This window comes from Ovis canadensis, chromosome 8 (assembly GCF_042477335.2).
Source record: "Ovis canadensis isolate MfBH-ARS-UI-01 breed Bighorn chromosome 8, ARS-UI_OviCan_v2, whole genome shotgun sequence".
Taxonomy (NCBI): domain Eukaryota; kingdom Metazoa; phylum Chordata; class Mammalia; order Artiodactyla; family Bovidae; genus Ovis; species Ovis canadensis.
The window spans coordinates 101972954-101993650 of record NC_091252.1 but is presented as its reverse complement, the minus strand read 5'-3'; the positions used below and the strand labels follow the sequence as shown (position 1 = coordinate 101993650).

At 51.7% G+C, this 20697-nt stretch overlaps 1 protein-coding gene across 3 annotated transcripts in view; it reads right to left on the bottom strand.

Annotated features, from left to right (window-relative positions):
- Nucleotides 1–20697, bottom strand: part of SMOC2 (SPARC related modular calcium binding 2) — a 163174-nt gene that overhangs the window by 38429 nt on the left and 104048 nt on the right. For all 3 annotated transcript variants that reach the window (XR_011258852.1, XM_069599337.1, XM_069599336.1), the window contains exons 8-9: nt 8594–8780; nt 953–1035 (exon numbers count right to left, since the gene is read on the bottom strand). Coding sequence is in view for 2 of the 3 variants with exons in the window: in XM_069599337.1 (XP_069455438.1) it covers nt 953–1035; nt 8594–8780 (270 nt within the window). In the remaining variant the exon portion in view is untranslated. The remainder of the gene's footprint in view (nt 1–952; nt 1036–8593; nt 8781–20697) is intronic.

Here is a 20697-nt window from a genome sequence, read left to right as displayed (position 1 = left end):
GCCCTGACTCACGGACGTGGCACCCCGGCTAGCACTCACACAGAGCCGTGATGTCAGAGGCCCCACCACCTGTCCTGGAAGGAAGGTGAGGTGGGAAGTGGTGAAAACCTGAGACCAGCGGCTTGGAGTCAGCACCGGGCAGCGGGCGCAGTGGTTCTGACACAAACTGGACCAGGTCCCGCCTTCCCCGCCTCCTGTGTCCAGCGCCTTTGTTCCAGGCGTCGTTGGCAGGGTACAGAGGTGGTCAGATGACCCTCCCGTCTTCTCTGCCTCTGCTCACAGGCAGAGAAACATCTCTTTCAGAATCTAAAACTCTCTTTATGGATTCAACGAATACACATTAAGCAAGGGCGACCACAGAATTTTTCTAGACAACAAGCTATCCAGACCCCGTGTAAGACCAGCACGCACCCTAAAGGAAAGGTGCCGGAGAAAAGATTTTCATGGTCTCTGAGGCTTTGATGAAGCAGACACCGTCTGGAGGCATTTAAGGGGAAAAAAAGAAGACGGAAATGAGACAAAACAGCGACAAGCTTCGCAGCGTCCTGCCGAAGCCGCTAAGCCCACCCCCGACGCAGGAGCCGGGTCTCTCACCCCACAGTCTCATCAGACGAGCTGCACGGCGGCAACCCAGCTGGGAGGCCATGCCCCTCAGCCAAGTTCAAGTGCACCTCAACACCTGCAAGACCCCCACCCAGGCGGGACTTCAAGTTAACAGTTGACGTCACCCGTTTGGGCGTCTCATGGACGCTCATAGGATTTTTGATGAAAGAGAACAGCCATAAAACATTTCAGTGAATGCTATTTGTAATAATTACAAGGTTAAACACTGCCTCTCTTAATTTGAGATCATCCTTCACAACCAAACTCGCTTGAGCTCCTTCCCCCCAAAACCCGCAGGAAAGTGCAGAGCAGCGGCCGACGAGCCCAGCCCAGCCCCGGGCCCACTCACCTTGGAGCTGGCGGCTCTTGTACAGGTCCCGTGTTCTGGCAGGATGAGCCCTAGCCGTATTGTCGCATTTCGGCTGCTCGTACCTGGGAGGAGGGAAGGAGAGAGACCAGCTGGTTTGAGACTCTGAGGCGGGCTTGCCCCGGGTTCCCTCTCGCTCACACAGCAGGCTTCCTGGGCCCTGGGACACACGGGGTGTCCGGCCGTCACGTTGCGACGTCCGGGATGGACCTTTGGTGACCTTGCAACAACTCAACGTCTTCTTCACAGCCCGTAAGGACACACGCGACACCCTGGGCTCTGTCTCTCCGTCCCGTCTCTGCAACACGGCCTGTGCAGGGGACACACCGCCCGCCCGGGACCAGGCGGGCAGGGGTCGGAGGAGGGGCGGTGCCGGCATCGGCACCAAAGTGGGGGCGGGGGCGCAGGCACTCACCCCACCCCGGAGAAAGCAAAGCCGCAGAGGGAACCTCAGGACTTTAGAGGGACGCAGCACTCAAGGACCAGCACGTCCCCAGCCTCGCTCACACAGCTGCCAAAGGTTGCCTCCCTCCATGTCCAAACAGTAAAAGTAAGAGCTCCGTTCTGGCCCTTCAGAGCTGACAGGAACTGGGGGGCCCTGGCATCGAGCAGGCAGACAGGGTGGCTGCAGGTTACTTCAAGTCAGAGAGCAGGCACTCAGGGGACCCCAGAAAGGACCACGACTCTGCACTGACCTGCCAGGTGTGTTCCAGACCCTGGCCCAGGTGGACAGCTCGTGAGCATCCCCCGAGCATCCCCCGTGGGGCCTCCCTCCAGGCTCTTCATAAACGCCCCTCAGGGGGAGACACAGGCAGACCCAGGCCACCCGGCTCGTGGGGTCTCTGACAGTCCCCAAGGATGCCTGTGAGAACCTGCCCTCCAGGGCACCTAAAGGAGCCAGGGGGTCAGGAAGGCTTCCCGGAAAACAAGAACAAGTCGGAGCAGGTCAGGGGTGGGTGCGGGCGGGACAGTCAGGTTCTGGGGGCCGCTGATTCTCAGGGAGTCAACAAAGCCCCTCAATCCTCTCTCCTCCTGCAGCCCAGTGTCCTTTCCACGCTCTCAGGAGACACAAGGTCATGCTTACTTCGCAGGGTATTTCGGACTCTTATTTCCCATATTCCTGTCCTCCTACCCGAGAAAATGAAAAAAGAATGAGGTTTCTCTCCAAACGGAGAGCTTCTCAGAGGCCCTGCCTGGGGCCCAGGGAGCCAGCTGGCCATGAGGGGCGCGTCCAGCCCGGCTGAAACACAGCCAGGGCTCCGCGGGCTCCTCCGGCCCTCAGACTCTGAGCGGCCTCTTTGATACCAGAAAACCTAGCACCCCACTCACGCAAACTTAATATGCCTTTTCAAAAAGTTGTTTTTGAAATTAAAGCATTCCCAACACACTTTGGGAAATAGTCACATTATCACGTTTTCACCAAAAGCCATTAACACACATTCTTTGAAATGCAGTGGAGTTCAGTGCAGTTGGCACTGAAGTCACGTCACAGGAAAGTGAACGGGGGTGAAGGGACCTGTTACCCACCTGGTGTCCCCTCTCGCACCTGTGGCTGTGACAGGCAGGTGAAAGCCAGAAATTCACCAGGGGGACATTCGAGAAAGAAATTTCATAACTGAGAGATGACTGAGGGCTCACTGTTACGCCTGTTCAATCTGGGGAAACTGAACCCATGCTCAAGATTGAACAACAGCTGTTTCAGACTCCAGGTGAGTACCCGTGAGGCTTGGGAGGTTGGCATTGGTACCCACACTAGAGCTGACACCTTCACAGCCAGCAGCCCATGAAATGCCAGCTCCAGGGAAAGGACATGCCAAGTCCCAGCTCCTGACCGAGCAGGCACAGCTGGGGCCAGGACTCCCAGGGAGGCTGACCAGCCAGCCACTCCTGGGACGTCTCACCTGCGAGGACCTCAGGCACGGGCTGCTCTGTGTGTTAGGATGTTGACTTTTAACAGAAACCGTGTCCAGCCTGTGAAAGGCTCAGAGCCAACACGCGATGATAAGAAACCACATCACTGCCAACTTCATTCTGAATCTTGAACCTCAAAGCAGCCTGGAAACTAGCCACACTGCACGGTCACCCTGGTTTGGCTCCACATTTGGGCAGGAGGTCTTAAGAATCCTAGCACTGTGCTTACATTAAACCACGTATGTTTAAAGGGCAACATTCCGCTCCTTTTAGAAGAATACCGCTCAGTCATCTCCGACTCTTGGCGACCCCATGGGCTGCAGCACGCCAGGCCTCCCTGTCCATCACCAACTCCTGGAGTTTACTCAAACTCACGTCCGTCGAGTCAGTGATGCCATCAGCCATCTCATCGTCTGTCATCATCCCCTTCTCCTCCTGCCTTCCATCTTTCCCAGCATCAGGGTCTTTTCCCATGAGTCGGCTCTTCGCATCATGTGGCTGAAGTACTGGAGCTTCAGCTTCAGCATCAGTCCTTCCAGTGAATATTCAGGGTTGATTTTCTTTAGGATGGACTGGTTTGCTCTCCTTTCTGTCCAAGGGACTCTCAAGAGTCCTCTCCAAAACCACAGTTGAAAAGCATCAATTCTTCGGCACTCAGCTTTCTTTACAGTCCAACTCTCACCTCCATACCTGTCCACTGGAAAAACCGTACCTTTGTCCCTAGGGACCTTTGTTGGCAAAGTAACATCTCTGCTTTTTAATATGCTGTTTGTCATAGCTTTTCTTCCAAGGAGCAAACGTCTTTTAATTTGCAGAAATGACAATCTCAAGAAACAGAATCAATGCCTTTGAAGACTCAAAGAAAACCTCTTGTGTTGACATCCATCACCACACTTTTCAATGGTGTTTATTTTAACTTATTTTATGTAAAAGAAGAACATCTCTTGATTGTCTGGTTGCCCATCAGATCCCAGGCTCTCTGCCAGGGAGAAATTCGATTTCACATTCACATGGCCAGTGAGACGTGTGGGCCTGCAAGCCGGGAACAGGGCCCTCAGGCAGTTAAGAACCACCTTCAGCCTGATGCCAGGTAGACAAACCCCCATCAGCCGTCAAGAAAGTGGAAGAGAAATCCCTTGGTTCTGAGTGCTAACGTAGCAGCTGGCAGTCAGCCTGGTCCATGCTTAACCCGATAGCTCATGCCGGCTCTCCCCACCATTGGTTAGTGACCAGGTGGGAACCTGCCCCTCCTCCCAGATCATATCCCACCACGCAGGGCCTGGGCTCACACAGGGGCCCGGGATCCAGCTCACAGGGGCCTGGGGTCCAGCTCATGGGGGCTTGGGATCCAGCTCATGGGGGCTCGGGATCCAGCTCATGGGGGCTCAGAATCCAGCATATGGAGGCTTGGGCTTCTGCCTGCCAGTGATCTGGACATCTCAGCCAGTTTTCACTCAAAAAGGCAGAGGGGCCAGGAGGTGCATCAGCGCCCGGACGGACTCAAGGTTCGCCCTGATGACCATCCCATCTGGAAATCCCGCCCTGCAGCTGCTCTCTGCTCTGTGTGTCTACTGTGCTCGGTACAGCCTGTAACAAAATGTGTCCTTGGTAACGCAGTCACCTGGCAGGACGACACAAGGAGAGAGCTAGCTTATAAGGACAGTGCGCTTTATGGCTGCTTACTGTTTGATTTTAAAATTCTTGTTCCCCATTAGAAAATACAGAGAATGACTGGTGGAGGGGGATGTGAACTGTCTACCCAAAATAAATCACAACTAATCTCCCTGGAATGGCTTATTTCAGAACGCTACAAGAAAATAGCGTTTATGCAACAGACAGTATTTAAGTAGTAATACAGGAGGCTTTCTGCAACCTTGCTGCCCTTCACAGTAGAAGCAGGGCTGTGAGAGGGCGGGGGAGGCTCACACATCAGATATGCCTTAAAGCTGATGATTTTGACGGACTCCCCAGCATGCAAGACTCCCTCAAAATCAGTTTAACCCAAATCCATTTTTCTTGCTACTGATGAGTTTAGCCATAGTCATATGATCCAATTATGGCCAATAATCCATGAATTAAATCCACTAAGGGACTTTTGGAGAAGGAAATGGCAACCCACTCCAGTATCCTTGCCTGGAGAATCCCATGGACAGAGGAGCCTGGTGGGCTACAGTCCACAGGGTAGCAAAGAGTTGGACACGACTGAGCGACTTCACTTTCAAGGGGACTTTTAGGAAAGGTGATTCGGCTCCTGAGAGAGATGGGCTGTGTGTCCTCTGAGAACATGGTGTCTGAATGAGACGCCAGGATCCCTAAAGCTATCTTGTGACCACGAGGGGCGTCTGTCCAAGGGCAGTCACAACACAATGAGGACGTGAGAGGAAAGTTTTAGAGACTCCGTGTCCTTGGTGGTGTCACCAAGATACAGAACCCACTGAAAGGAGATTCTTCCATCTCTGCACCTCTTCTTTAGATTACACTGTCCCTCACTGTTTACGCCCATTTGTAAGATTTATCGCTACTACAAATGAAGAGCTTCCTAATCCACACAGCCCATCTTGTGGTCAAAACTGAACTAGATCCTGGCTCTGAGACCTGCAATGTGGGGGCCACATTCACCCCTCCAGACTGCCACCTTACCCCAAAGACAGCATCAGCTTGCTCCTCAATTCCTCAGGACCTGACTAAAACGTCAACATTTTGGGGGGCCCCCAGCCACTCCATGGCAGTTACACCCCAGCATTCTCTCTCTCCATTTCCTGTGTTTTCCTCCAGCACAGCGGTCAGGAGCCAGCACATCGCTCACATTCAGCTCACCTGCTCACGTGCCTTGTTTACTCTCCCTTTCCCTCCATCAGAATGGAGGCTCCATGAGGCCCAGCTTTGGTCTCTTTTGTTCCCTGTATGTCCCCTAGGGTGGCACCTGCAGCGTCGAGGGATTCAAACGTTTGGTGAATAGAAAGCGAATGGATACAGGGCGGGGGCGTCTCGGAGCTGTCAAGGGTGAAACAGAGCAGAGGTGTCTCGAGCTTTCAGCGGTGATACAGGGCGGTGGCATCTCTCAGAGCTGTCAGGGGTGATACAGGGCGGGGGCGTCTCAGAGCTTTCAGGGGTGATACAGGGCGGGGGCATCTCAGAGCTTTCAGGGGTGATACAGGGCGGGGTCATCTAGAGCTTTCAGGGGTGAAACAGAGCAGAGGTGTCTTGAGCTTTCAGGGGTGATACAGGGCGGGGGTGTCTCAGAGCTTTCAGGGGTGATACAGGGCGGGGTCATCTAGAGCTTTCAGGGGTGAAACAGAGCAGAGGTGTCTTGAGCTTTCAGGGGTGATACAGGGCAGGGGTGTCTCTCGGAGCTTTCAGGGGTGATACAGGGCGGGGGCATCTCAGAGCTTTAAGGGGTGATACAGGGTGGGGGCATCTCTTGGAGCTTTCAGGGGTGTTACAGGTTGGGGGCATCTCTAGGAGCTTTCAGGGGTGATACAGGGAGGGGGCATCTAGAGCTTTCAGGGATGAAACAGAGCAGAGGTGTCTCGAGCTTTCAGGGGTGATACAGGGCTGGGGCATCTCTCGGAGCTGTCAGGGGTGATACAGGGTGGGGGCGTCTCAAGCTTTCAGGGGTCGCACCCCTTCTGTGCTGAGCTCTGTCACAAGTACAACCCGCACTGCGTGGCCTTGGGTGCCCTGGGGTGGCCCTGTCCACACCTGGGTGCTGACCGCTGGGGCCTGGTCTGGCCAGGTGAGTGAGGGGAGGCACACCGAGGAACCCCAGGGAAGGCCTCCCATGGTGTCGAGAAAAGCCACACCGTGTTGTCAGGACCACGCGATGCTGCTGGAAGCCAGGATGGAGGTGAGGCGCAGAGCGAGCTGGTGAATTGGAGATGGAGAGAGGAGGAGACAGAGAAGAGGCGGGCAGGGCCTGCGGACCACCGCGGCCGCCATGGGAGGAGCCCCACGGGCGCCCCCAGCAGGGCGCGGGGCCCGCACGGGACCCCACTCTGCTCGGCCACGTCACCGCCTCGATCCTGATGGTGTCAGGGTCGCGACAGCCAGCATCAGGGAGAATAAATAAACGAAGCGCAAACAGGAGAAAACCCACACCCCTAATCTGAAGCATCTTCTCCCCAGGGTCTAATCTAAGTCTGCTTCTTGAAATTCAAAGAAGAGGGAGTCCCTCGCTCCTGCAGGCAAACATAGGGGAAATGAGAACGTGGTGCTGGGCTCTGATAACATATGGGCAGAATGAAAGCAGGCTGGATGCTTGTGTTTCCCGTCCAGTCATAAGGTAAGTGTTCGCAGGTTCTGAGGGACAACGTGCTGAAGCTGACCTCACCCTCTGGGCCCATCTGCACAGGCCTGGCCTTGACAGGCTCAGGACTCCACTGGCAGGTGCTAAGGGAACTTCCAGTGGCTCATGCAGCCCAGCCTGGGGAACAAACCCCCCAACTTAATGCACTGTCCCCAAGCCAGAGTGTGAAGGGTGTGCAGACGTCACTCTCCAAGAAAGGTTTCTCAGGAAAGAGCTCTCCCTGCAACGCACATGTGCTTAGGAACCAAAGAAGGGATTTCACACACAAAACTGCGGGAAGATGTGTGTCCTCTTCAGGTTTGAAACCATCTCCTACAACTGCGGTGGAGGGAACCCTGGCCCCTGTCCTGGACACCCCCATCCCCACGGCGGGGCCCCCACAGAGCCTGGTCTCTCCGATGAGTCAGACGGGCTCCAGGCGTGCCTGGACCTTTCCAGCAGGAGACAGCAGCTGCTCACCGTCCCTCCAGCTCCCGGAGTCTGTGTGGTGTCTCCCCGTCCACACGCACGGCAGCCACACTTGAGAAGCTGGGGAGGTGTCAGGAGACACAGGAGTGCTCACGCCAGGGCTGCTGGGGCAACCAGGGCTCGCGTCCCTGTATGTAGAAGCTATTTTTATGGGCTTCCTTGGAGGCTCAGATGGTAAAGAATCTGCCTGCAATGCAGGAGACCCAGGCTCAATCCTTGGGTCAGGAAGATCCCCTGGAGAAGGGAATGGCAACCCAATCCAGTGTTCTTGCCTGGGAAATCCCATGGACAGAGAAGTCTGGTAGGCTACAGTCCATGGGGTCACAAAAGGGTCAGACACAACTGAGCAATTAACACGTAGAAACTACTTCTATACCAATGTATGAGAAATCAAAGGTCACGTCATATAACCAATAGCTGCAAAAACACCCTCACTCACATTCACACCCTTCCCATGATCAGGGAGCAGAGCTTCTCTTGGTGCTGTTACGAAATGACTTGCTTTGCTCAAACTCACACAAAACACGAGCGAGTAGGTTGGGTTTTGTTTCGAACCTTGACCTCAGCACTCTCTTTTTAGCTGTAACTTCAGGACACAGATACCTCTGGGTTACAGACAGCCAACTGGGCAGCCAGCCCCTTCACCAAAATCATGGACTAAAGAGGCTGAGGCGACGAGGGCCACACTCTCAGCACCCGCCCAGCCAGCCCGGACGTCAGAGCCATCCTGGACGTCAGAGCCATCCTCCCTGATTGCAGCCTGCGCGAACAGGATGGGAGCACACCCTGCCTAAAGCGTCAAGCTCCGGTCCTGTCAGGGGATGCTCTGCCTGGGCCTCGCGCCCACGGGCGTTAACACCACGCTGAGCAGCAGGGTGAGCTCGGGCCTCATGGCCTCGAGTCCACGGCGGGCGGGAAGCCTGCGTTCCAGAGCTTACCTGGTGGACGTGCCGGGGATGGGGCGGCCGGTGTCCACCAGGACGCACCAGCAGTAGCCCGTGGACGGGTGGCACTGCACCGGCTTGTAGAGGCCACCGTGGGCGCACTCGGGGATGACCACATTGTCGTTCTTGGGCTGCCGGGCCTCCTCCAGGGCCGACTGCTGCTCCTGGTCGCACGAGGACACTGCAGAGAGGAGGAGACAGGAGTGAGCGCCCAGGAAACGGGGTGCGGCTGGCCAGCAGGGTCCCCGCGCTGCTGTGGCCGGCAGAGTGGACACCTGCGACAGGGATCTGATGTCCCTGGGCTCCCAAGGCCACAGATGGGACCCGGGCCCCAGCGACAGCCACGGCCCTCTGCTCTGGGTCCCCAGATGGACGGAGGGCCGGCAGGTACCCAGTCCAGGGCCACCGAGTCCCCCCAAGAGGGTCCCAGGCGAACATCCCCCGCCACCGTGCCCTGCCCGAGGGCTGCCTGAGGCCGAGTCTGCAGCGTGATCAACCCCAGAGGCTCCACTGCAAAAGGGCCGCATGCCCAGAAATCAGTCAAGAGGAAGAGGCGCGCCTAGTCGGGGCAGCGTCACGGGTGGTGCAAGGGGAGTGCTGAAGCTCACCCGCAAGAAAGCTAAACAGTCACTCAGTTCTAAGAACAAGCATTTCAATGCATAGGGGCTTCTGTCTTCCTATGTTAATAGATTCAGTTTCTTTTTTGCATTTAGACGTGAGGTAACTTAGACCTAGGGAATCCCTGGGTTGGGAAGATTCCCTGGGGAAGGAAATGGCAACCCACTCCAGTATTCTTGTCTGGAAAATCCCACGGACAGAGGAGCCTGGCAGGCTACAGGCCATGGGGTCAGAAAGAGCCAGACACGACTGAGCGACTAAACCACCACCACTGACTTAGAGCCACCCTCTGCCCCGAACAGTTGGCGGAGAATGTCTGAGAAGCATTGAAGGAGCCCGTTTTGCTCAGTGATCCTCAGAGGGTGACGAACTTGAGTCAAATAAAATGAAAGGTGAAGAACACTTTATCCCTCACTAGAAATCCACACGAGGTTTGACATGTAATCCAGAGAACACTCGGCACGAGCCATTCTAAATGTCCTTGTTCTGCCACATGCCTGGCATCGAGAGTTCACACCCGGGAACTAAGCCTTCCGCTCACTGCTGGTCAAGAATTCCAATTGTGGTGCTCGTTTCCAATGTCTCTCCTGGGGGTGGGGCGTCTCTGAGCTCGGCCTCAGAGGCAGTCATCTGGGACTGACCTCCCACCACACGAGCCCGCACCCAGGAACCCAGGGTGACCGCAGGTCAAGGTTTTATCCCAGGACAGGCTCTCCTCACCTGAACTGTCTTCTGGGATCGAAAATGGTCTCTTTTGCTTTCCTATTTCTCCATAAAAGGGAAAAGAAAACAACCAATACATTGAATGGGTTTGTTTTAAATAAAATCTTTAGAGCAATTTTCTGCCTAGAAAGTAACTTTCCACAGTCTTAACCTGCTTTGAAATGAACTACAGTTGACGGGAATTTTGTGACTGTCAATGTGATATCAAACAGGTGGGAAAGCTTCCCAAAGCTGGGAAGGAGTGTGCTTCTGGGAGCGCACTGCCGTGGCTGCAGGCAGGGGCCTGGCACTCAGCAGGAAGGCCCCGACCCAGGTGATGACACAGGGGACGCTGTCCAGACGAGGGAGCTGAAACACACAGTGCGGCCCAAAGACCCTGTTTCAGGAAGGCTGGCTCCTACTTCCATTGTTTCTCCAGCCCTTAATGGAGAAGGAGATGGCAACTCACTCCAGCGTCCTTGCCTGGAGAATCCCAGGGATGGCAGAGCCTGGTGGGCTGCCGTCCATGCTGTCACACAGAGTCGGACACGACTGAAGCAATTTAGCAGCAGCAGCAGCAGCAGCCAGCCCTTAAAAAAGGTCTGGCATACCACAGGCAGACCATAAATCTATTGTGAGATAACTCATAGCGGCGGCATCATTAGTTAGAAAACCACCTAGATTTATCTTACTCTAGTAGGTCCGTCTGCACCGTGAGGACAGTCACACACGCGACTGTTGTGACTGGTCAGCCTGCAGACTGTATCAGCAGATGCTGCTGCGGCTGGACCCCGGCACCCCTGCTCACGTCCACAGGTGAAGGTCACCTGTGGGTCCCCCCTTGCTCCCACTCAGAGGCACGCACGGAGCTTCCTGCCAGGCTGACCTCAGCCTCCTGGCGATGGACAAGGAAGGTGCGGGCTGTATGGCCATGAGTCCAGGCTGAGGTTCTGTAGGGTGAGCACGGAGCTGGGGGTGGGGCTACAACTCACAGGCATTCTGCAGCATTTAATGAGCAAGAGGGTGGGGGGGAGACAGGGGTCCTTGGACAAGGGCTTGCATTTCTGTTCCTAATAGCAAGCACCTTGGTCCCCGAGACAGAGAAGACTTCGGGTCCTCAGCATCGGTGGAGGAGGCCCAGACACTGCTCCGGCCACAGCCACGGTCCTTAGGGCAGCGTGTGAGCATCCAGGCTGCAGGGGCTATGGGGACCCTGAGTGGTTGGCCGCCGCCTGCTCCCCAAGGCATCCATGCAGCTCCATTAAATTCCCTTTGACTTCGACTATCCGGAGGTGGATATTTTTGAGGGGAGGGTCTGTAAGTTGAGAATCTTAACTGGCAGAGCTGTGACTGTGAAGCAGATCAGCATCGAGGGGGCGCTGGTTTCCATCGAGGCCCCACTGCACTGCTCAGCACACTCGGCACGTGCTGGCGGACAGGCGTCTCACTCGGCACCACTCCAGGTGCTGACCTGTCCGCGCAGCAGATGCTACTCTAATTTCAGCTCATCGCTAATACATACAAGTAATGAATGCCGCTGCCTTTCTTACAACAGCTCCACCCACTTTCTTAAAAACGTCATCCTGATTGTTTCCTTTAATCCCTGTACTTTTCTGTAGATTCTAGATTTTGCCCGGCAAATAGTTGCAGTCGCCCAGCCGTATCCAACTCTTCGGGACGCCAAGGACTGCAGTACACCAGGCCTCCCTATCCCTCACCAACTTTAAGTTTGCCCAAGCTCAAGTTCATTGCAAATAGATAGATACATAAATCAAACCCACCCCTGTGTTACACGGTTATCTTAACAAGGCATTGGCTCCAACTATAACTGGGAAACTGGTGTGGAATCAAAATGGCAATGACTTGTCTTGCTTTCTAAACCGACAGATGCATTACTTTAGATCAGATCGAGGCAGGAACCCAGAAGGATGCAGGCTGAGCCACGTGTTTTCAGAGGCAACTGGGTCCTGCTCTTAGCAGTCCTTGGAGCGGCTGACCCGTTCCTAACTGGAGCCCCACACTCAGGAGACTCAGCTGATGCAAGGGCTTCTGTTCCAGAAAGCTCTCCTGGAAAACACATTGCTTACTTTAACGTTCACTTGGCCCTTTTTCAGAAGTTTTATTAGTGAACAGAATTTATAGTGTGATTGTCTGGGCACAAAATGCGTTTCATGCTCCATCCAAGGACATGCTGTATCTATAGAATGGGTTCTGGAAAATTCTCGAAATGGCCCTTTTGAGGATTTTACATCATATTTGAAGGCTCATCGTAAGCAAAGTAGGATTGATTAAATTGACCACCTCTTAAAATTTGCTGAGACTGTTGTAAAATATGGAAGATATTATTGCCAAGTCAGAAGAGATTTGTGTTTGTTTATGTAAACATCCTGGCTGAAGTGAGAACTGTTAACTTATACAATTTTATTTGGTAAACCTGGCTGTGTGTGGGGAATTCAGTTTCTCCTATGGGAGAAATGCAGTTACATTTTATGGCCATATGGAAGGAAGTAGATCTTCTTGGGTCAAACTCACGATGGCCCAAGGGAACCGAAGCTAAAGGGTGTCCCGCCTCACTGTTTAAAAACCGCCCTCCTCACTGGGACAGCCGAGCTCCGCCCCTTCTGGTTCCACGGGGGCCACACAGGATGGCAAAGGGAGGATGCTCCGGGGGGGTTGTGGTTCTCTCAGCACAGACGCCCTGCTCTGCACAGGACGCCAGCTGCCCTGATGGAAGGAGAAGGGGAGCTGGCAGAGGGACACAAACCGGCTGGGTATCCCGGAACTGGGGGCTTTCAGTCCCGAGACCCGGGGACCAGGACTCCAGGGCACGAGCCCCAGCCACGTTTCGGAAAATCACCAGTGAGGGCCCGCAACACAGGGGGGAAGGAGGACCCACAGGAGGAAAGGGGGACTCACCGGAGGAAAGGGCAGAGAATGGGGGGATTTTTAGAGAAACTGGAAATGAGAGAACCGATTAATGTTGGAGGAAATAGGAAAGAAGGAAGGAGAGACGGTCAAAAGGAGCTGGCGGAGTAAGGGGGGACGGGCTGCGGACCACGTGACGGTGTGCCTGGAGGCAGAGGCCCCTGCTGCCGGCCGATGGTCCAGGGCCACAAAGGGGACCAAGGCTGCAGTTTACAGTGATGAATGACCTCACTGAAAGTTAGCTTTGAATCCATGCCAACGGATGCCCATCAATGGATGAAAATGAACTTTGAGATTCTGGAAATAATTCAGCAAGAAAACGAATAATCAGTGCTCACACACTTCAAATTATAACATCCATTTTAATGGGTCAGATGAAAAGATCTATGCTTTCTCTCCTGTTCAGACGAGACTGGGTGTGTTCGGGACGGTACGGCAATGGCGCTCCCTCCCATTCAGAAGGGCTTCTGCTGCACAGGCTCCTCGTACACGGAGTGCTGAGGAGCTAATGTGCAGAGGAAGAATAAGGAGAGAAAAGTGAACGCGGCGTAGGAGGGATTTCGACACGAGGGAATTCAGAGAAAGGCAAGGCACTGTATCTTTTGAGCAGAACCGCTCAGAGAGAGGTCCCCTTTGAGAAGTTTGTCGTGGCAAGGGAAAGCTGAGAGATTATTTAGAACTGATGACTGGGTCAAAGAAAGGTTTTCTTTTCCCTAGTGAAAGAAGCCTGAAACATACTTTGAGGAGAAATTAAAGAAAAAGATGTTGCAATGAATGAGGTTCTCATTCCTGGAGAATTAGAAATTGAATAGAAAACACGTGAGACCTGGAGACTCTTCTGCACGAGCGTCCTATCTTATGGGCAAAGGTCAAGTTCTGGGCTAGGAGACAGACTCTGGTAGTTCTCTAGCCTTGAATTACTAGCCTTATGAACTCCAGCAAAATTCTCACCTCACAGATTCCATATCCCGTACCATGCCTGTCTTGCCTGCCTCTCAGTCACCGTGGCTGCTGGAGTAATGCCTGCTAAGTGGCAGACTTCTGGGACACTTTAAGGTGTTACTAATAATGAGCACAAGTTTAACATAGCCCACCCAACAACAACAACAACAACAAGTTAGACACAGAAGCACAAAGAGTAAAAGGTCCTGTGAAGAGCCAGAGTCATAACCCAAGAGAAAACTTTGTGTGTATTTAACATCATAAATGTTTTTAAACCACATCTTTTTCCTATAACTTCTTGTTTCATTAATACAACACCCAGGCTTACGCTACGCTGTCCTACGCACCTGAACTATCAAGTCAAGGTATATAACGAAGCCTCGTGTAACAGATGAGAATTAAAATGGATCAGACTTCAGCTGTAGCTTCTGTGCATCTTGTGTCTGGTAACAGAGGGCTCTGCTCAAATTTCCAAGTTATACGTGTGATTCATCATGCCATCAGACCTCAACATTCTCTACAAAAGGATAGCTTTCCATTTGGTGGATTAAATCCATTCTCACCTGAGCCTTGGCTTTGCAGACACCTCTCGATGGCTGTCTTCTTGCTCCAGCTTAACTAACCTCCTGATGGTACTGTTCACACACGAACATGTGTGAACTCCTGACTATAGTTAGGGTGACTGTGCTGTACTTGCTTCTGTGGCAAACGTGACTCAAGCTTCTCTAGCCCCAAGCAGCTGCGTTCGTGCCTTCTCTAATGCTGCGAGCTTGTCAACGTTTCTGGTTTCGATGTCCATCTCCTGGGTTCCTCATCATATTCTAAGCAGACTTCTGAGATGCACTTAGCACTTTGGAAATAGTCTGCCTCAGTATTTTTTCACATATATATTAGACTAGAAACACAAGTACAATTCCAATTTGCTTGTATCAGTTCTAACAACTCATATAACAACTCTGTATTTTTAGAAAGCTACTTCTGTAAATTTGGCAGAATGTCCATTAAAATTAGTTTATTTTCCAAACTAGCAGATTTTAGTGACTTAGAAAGTATTTGACAGATTGTTCAAATAATCTGACAACCAAAGGGAATTAGACGACAATAAGCAGCCGCCAGACAGTTATGAACGCAAAGGGGGAAGAAGACAAACTCTTAAATGAAGATCTCTTTAAACAGAGGATGCTTGATTTTAACATGATGAAGCCTGAAGCATTTTTATAGGAAGCAATAACAAACCACACGCATTCTAAAAGCTTGCTCTTCAGATGTGGCCGTGTTTCAGAAGGATGCCCACTGCAGGTATTGGTTTTGTGGCCAGATCCCCTGGTGGCTCAGAAGGTAAAGCGTCTGCCTGCAATGTGGGAGACCCGGGTTCGATCCCTGGGTTGGGACGATTCCCTGGAGAAGGAAATGGCAACCCACTCCAGTACTCTTGCCTGGAGAATCCCACGGAGGAGGAGCCTGGTGGGCTACAGTCCACGGGGTTGCACAGAGTCGGACACGACTGGGCGACTTCACTCTCTTCACTTCGCTTCCCTGCTTACAGGCTTCTCATTAATATTCAGGGTTTTATGTTTCACGTTCCGACAGGTATGAAGGCTGGAGAAGCTTCAACACACTGAAATATGTGAACCTGTCTGTGTTCATGAGGATCACCTGGACACAGGACTCTGCCCCAGCAGCTCCCCTGGGGTCCGCTCGCCCCCTCTTGAACCTGCGTCCTTTGCTCTGCGCGCTGAGCCGAGACTCCTCCCCTCTGGCCAGGCTCTCCGCTACAGCTTCCTCCTGTCGTGTGCTGTGGGCAGAGTGTGCCCAGCTGTAGGTTCTCGTCGTTAGTTAAGGGACCTGGTCCCTCTCCTCACAGGACGATCTGCTCTTGGAACAGTCTGCGTTCCCAGACGTGCCTCGTTTCCAGAGAATTATATAAAATCACCTCCCAGCAGCAGCGGCGCCTTCGGATGCCTTCAGAAATCACTGCAGGTGTGGACAGCGTGCCCAGACGCGACGCTCACGTCCACTCATGTCTGATGGACACTGGCAGACGCTTCTCTCTTCTCTCATCTCCTTATTTATTCTCAGGTAGAGTCATGCAGAGGCAACTGAGTGGATTTAATTTTCAAAGTCAAAGGGTTTTTTTTTTAATCCTCTGGTAATCCTTCCAGAAACATGGCTGAACAGTGTGAAATGGAGATGAACAGACTGAGTCCCACCCTCCTCGCCTCCTGGCTTCAGGGAATCAATCACAGAAACGAGGAATTGTCTGCCAAACACACCCACCCCAGGCTCCCGCCTCCCGAGGTGGGCGAAGGCGCTGACGGCGAAGGCGCTGACAGCGTAGTGCATGGGCGCTCTTACAGAGAAGGATGACGCGTCCTGCAAATTTGAAGCGATTATTTAAGATGCTAGAAACAGTGCTCATAACTCGCTTAGGTGTTGTGAAAATATTACACTCTGAGAGCAGAAGTTTTCAGTTACAGTAACCCTATCTGGTTTTAGGCAAAGAAAATTAGGTTCCTTTTCATTACAGTGAACTATTTCATCAATTAAGTGGCAAAACTCTCAGAAAATGGGGATTAGAAGAAAATCTTCTCTAACTGGTAAACAGCGTATTTTTTTCTGTAGTTAACCTCATGCTTAGTGATACAAGATTGAATGCTGTCACTGTAAGATGGAAAAGAATCTCATCTCTGCTATTTTTCATTATATTAGAGGTCCTGGGCAATGCCGGAAAAGGTAAGGAAAAGATAGGAATAAAGATTGGAAAGAAAATGTAAAACTGTTTTTAATCACACGTGACAGAAATATGCACATATAACGAACTGAAACACCTGTAGAAAGAAACTGCTGGAAATAATAAGTGAATACAGCAAGTGACATACAGAGTCAGTGAAATTTCCATAGGCTAGCATGGAGGATCAGAAGACAATTGTTTTAAATGACATTTGCAATGACATCAAAACATAAAATAATCAAGAATAAATTTAGGAAAAGACGTGCAAGAGATTGAAAACTAAAAGGCATTCCTGAGAAAAATAAAGGGAATATGCTTAAAAGGAGAGAACAGTACCACATTAATTGATTAGAGAACTCACTAATGTTATCATGTTAATTAGCCCCAAATTGATCTGTGAACTCAAAATAATTTCTATCAAAATTCTAGGAAGGTCTTTTGTAGAAACTGGCATGTTAGTTCTAAAATGTAAATGAAAATTCAAAAGACCTGAAATATCCAAAGCCCTCTTCCAAATTAACAAATGTGGAGGACTAATGTCACCTTACTTGAAAAGTTATTGTAAAACTGCTTATCTAGACAGAATGCTATCCAAATAAGGATAATTAAACAGATCGAGGAGAAAGAATAAACTGTTCATAGACACAGAAATGTATGCTCAACCGATATTTTACAAGGAACCAAATCAATTCAAAGGGAAAATCTTTTCAAGGACGATTCTAAACAATGGGCTATCCATCTGCCAATTTAAAAAGAAAGCCTAACTCACATCATACACAGACCTTTATTTGAGATAGATTGCTGTCAGATGTTCAGTCATGTCCAACTCTTTGAGACTCCGTGAACTATAGCCAGTCAGACTTCTCTGTCCACGGGATTCTCCAGGCAAGAACACTGGAGTGGGTTGCCATTTCCTCCTCCAGGGGATCTTCCCGACCCAGGGGCGGAGCTCGTTTCTCTTGCCTCTCCTGCAGTGCATGAGGATTCTTGACCACTAGCACCACGTGGGAAGCCCCTGGGAAGCCCCTGAGATAGACAGCTAACCAAAAAAGCTAAAAATATGTAGCCTTCATGGAAGATACAGACTCTCTTTGTGACATGAGGTTAGAGAAGGAGTTTTAGAATCGACACAGAAAACCCGACCCACAAAGGAGATGTCTGGGAAACTGGACATTCTTAATATATTTTACAGCTTACACTCACCAAAGATGCTATTAGTAAAGTGAGACAGCAAACCCCAGACAGGGAGAAAATGCTCCTAAAGCACGTGCAGCTGACAAATATTCAGTGTATGTCAATGAGCCCTACAAGTCAATTAAAAAAGACAAATAATCTAATATAAATGGGGCAAAGATTTGAACAGACAATTCGAGATGGATCATAAGCACGTGAGAAAATCCCTAGGCATCCTTGGTCACCAGGAAAATGCAGTAGACTCTCAGGAGGTCCCATGGTGGGCCCAGGAGAGGGGCCTTGACGACCCAGACCAGAAGCATGCAGGCTGGTGAAGACGCCCAGCCGAGGGCACCCTCTTGCATCCCTCACCCAGGGTGACATCTGCTCCAGGGGTTCAGTTCAGTTGCTCAGTCATGTCTGACTCTTTGCAACCCCATGAACTGCAGCACGCCAGGCCTCCCTGTCCATCACCACCTCCCGGAGTCTACCCAAACCCGTGTCCATTGAGTCGGTGGGTGATGCCATCCAACCAACTCATCCTCTGTGGTCCCCTTCTCCTCCTGCCCTCAATCTTTCCCAGCATCAGGGTCTTTTCAAATGAGTCAGGTCTTCGCATCAGGTGGCCAAAGTATTAGAGCTTCAGCTTCAGCATCAGTCCTTCCAATGAACACCCAGGACTGATCTCCTTTAGAATGGACTGGTTGGATCTCCTTGCAGTCCAAGGGACTCTCAAGAGTCTTCTTCAACACCACAGTTCAAAAGCATCAATTCTTCTGTGCTCAGCTTTCTTTAGAGTCCAACTCTCACATACATACATGACCACTGGAGAAACCATAGCCTTGACTAGACGGACCTTTGTTGGCAAAGTAATGTCTCTGCTTTTTAATATGTTGTCTAAGTTGGTCATAACTTTCCTTCCAAGGAGTAAGGTCTTTCAATTTCATGGCTGCAGTCACTATCCCTAGAGTAAACAGAACACGTGTCCCCAAGGTGGCGAGTGCAGGACGCACGGGGCAGCTTCACTCTTGTGAAATGAAAATGCCTCCTGCCAGATCAATAAACAGGACTGTCACAGCCGTCAGTGACCTCTGGCCTCCAAAGGTGAATGAGGGCTCCCCAAACTGTGACCCAGCAGATTCTGCCACCCCACCCACACGGTGATTGCTGAGGAGCTGGGGATACAAGAAGCCGTCATCAGCCTCTCCTTAGGGTGAACAGCAGACAGGACGGGCCCAGACAGCTGAGATTCACATGAAAGGGAAGAATTCAGCGAGCACAGAGGCTTGTATCTTCCCATCATAGAATGCGAAATTTCTTTACTTGATATCTGATCTATGATGTTCAAACTTCCTGCTCCCTTTGTTGCAAACTTATGTACAGCCTGACTCCCCCTTCTGCCTCCTTGGAGCAGTTTTCTCAGAGATACTGAGATGTAGTCTCCTGGGCTCAGAGTTCTGAACATTTTCCACCAGATAAACTCTCTGTTTTCAGGTTGTGACTATATGTTTTCAGTCAACACGCTCAATATCCCCCAAACCTTAACAACTAAAATAGCCACTTACTGGAAAAGGCACAGATCATGGGATATGCATACAATATACAATCCTTCATATAAACTAGAGGAAAAAATGGGTGACAATTACAGCTAACAAGAGTGAATCTCAAAGCTACTATAATGAGTAAAAGAGGCAGAAATCAGGGGGTATATGGTGCTATCATTTCATTTATAGAAAATGCCAGCCCAGAGAAAGGATCCTTGAGTGGTGGAAATTCAACAACAGTTTCCTCTCAGAAGACCTGACCCAGGAAGGGTCCAAGAGCATTCAAGGGGGAGCCTCCTGTCCTGGGGTGGGTGCTGCTGGGGGAGGGGCTCCTGCACCACAGCCTACCTCGCTGTGTGGACATGTTCCCAGCAGACAGACACCTAAATGACATGGGAAAAGCCCTTTTACTAAGAGTAAAATAGGGATCCTAGTTGGTGTTAGTTGCTCAATTTTGTCCGGATTTATGAAATTCCATGGACTGTGGCCCGCCAGGCTGCTCTGTCCACAGGATTCTCCAGGCAAGAACTGGAGTGGGTTGCCATGTCCTCCTCCAGGGGATCTTCCCCTCCCAGGAATCGAACCCAGGTCTCTTGTCTTCTGCTTTGGCAGGCAGGTTCTTTACCACGAGCACCACCTGGGAAGTCCCTTACACACACACACTGCTATTTATAAAGTGGATAACCAGCAGGGACCCGCAGTATAGCAGAGGGAACTCTCCTCTATGCTCCGTTATAACCCACGTGGGGAAAGAATCTGGAAAAGAGGAGATACGTATGCGTGTACATATGTGTGTGCGTGACCGGATCACTTCGCTATACACCCGAAACGAGCACAACGCTGTTCATCAACAAAACTCCAATAATAACAATAGCGACAAGGTAATCAGGGTCTCGGGCCTCTGAGCACTGACTTCCGGCTGTGAGAACAGAGCGTGCAGAACCTGCTCGGGTCCCACGTTCTGTGGGCACAAATCTGCTCTGCAGGAACCTCTAAGCTGTGGGCAGTTTTCAGACGAATCTGCTGCAGGCAGGACCAGTGAGTCCATCTGCGCCCCAGCTTCCTGGGCCCAGCTCTTGGGTGCTGCTCAGTGTCGTCTGCCGGCCGGGTTCCTGCCGCGTCAGCTGCCCTGCAGCTCTGTGGGACCAGTGGGCCAGCTTGTTTGCCGTCAGTGGCCTCTGCCTCGCCCAGTGATCAAGGCAGTCACAGCCTGGAGGTCCCAGAAACGCATCGCTTCCTCCTCCGATGCTCACACCCATCCTGAGGGTGCTTCTGCCTCTTGATCATCCCACTCAGGATAACTGCACCCTCACGTTCAGGAACAAATGGTGCCGAGCTGGCCCGATCCGTCCTCTCTCCCCATCACCAGGGGTTTGCAGCTCCCCCCACACGGGCGGGGGGGTCACCCTGTTCTGTGACTTTGGGCTCAGACATAGGAACTGCATGCTGCATGAGCGTGTCTG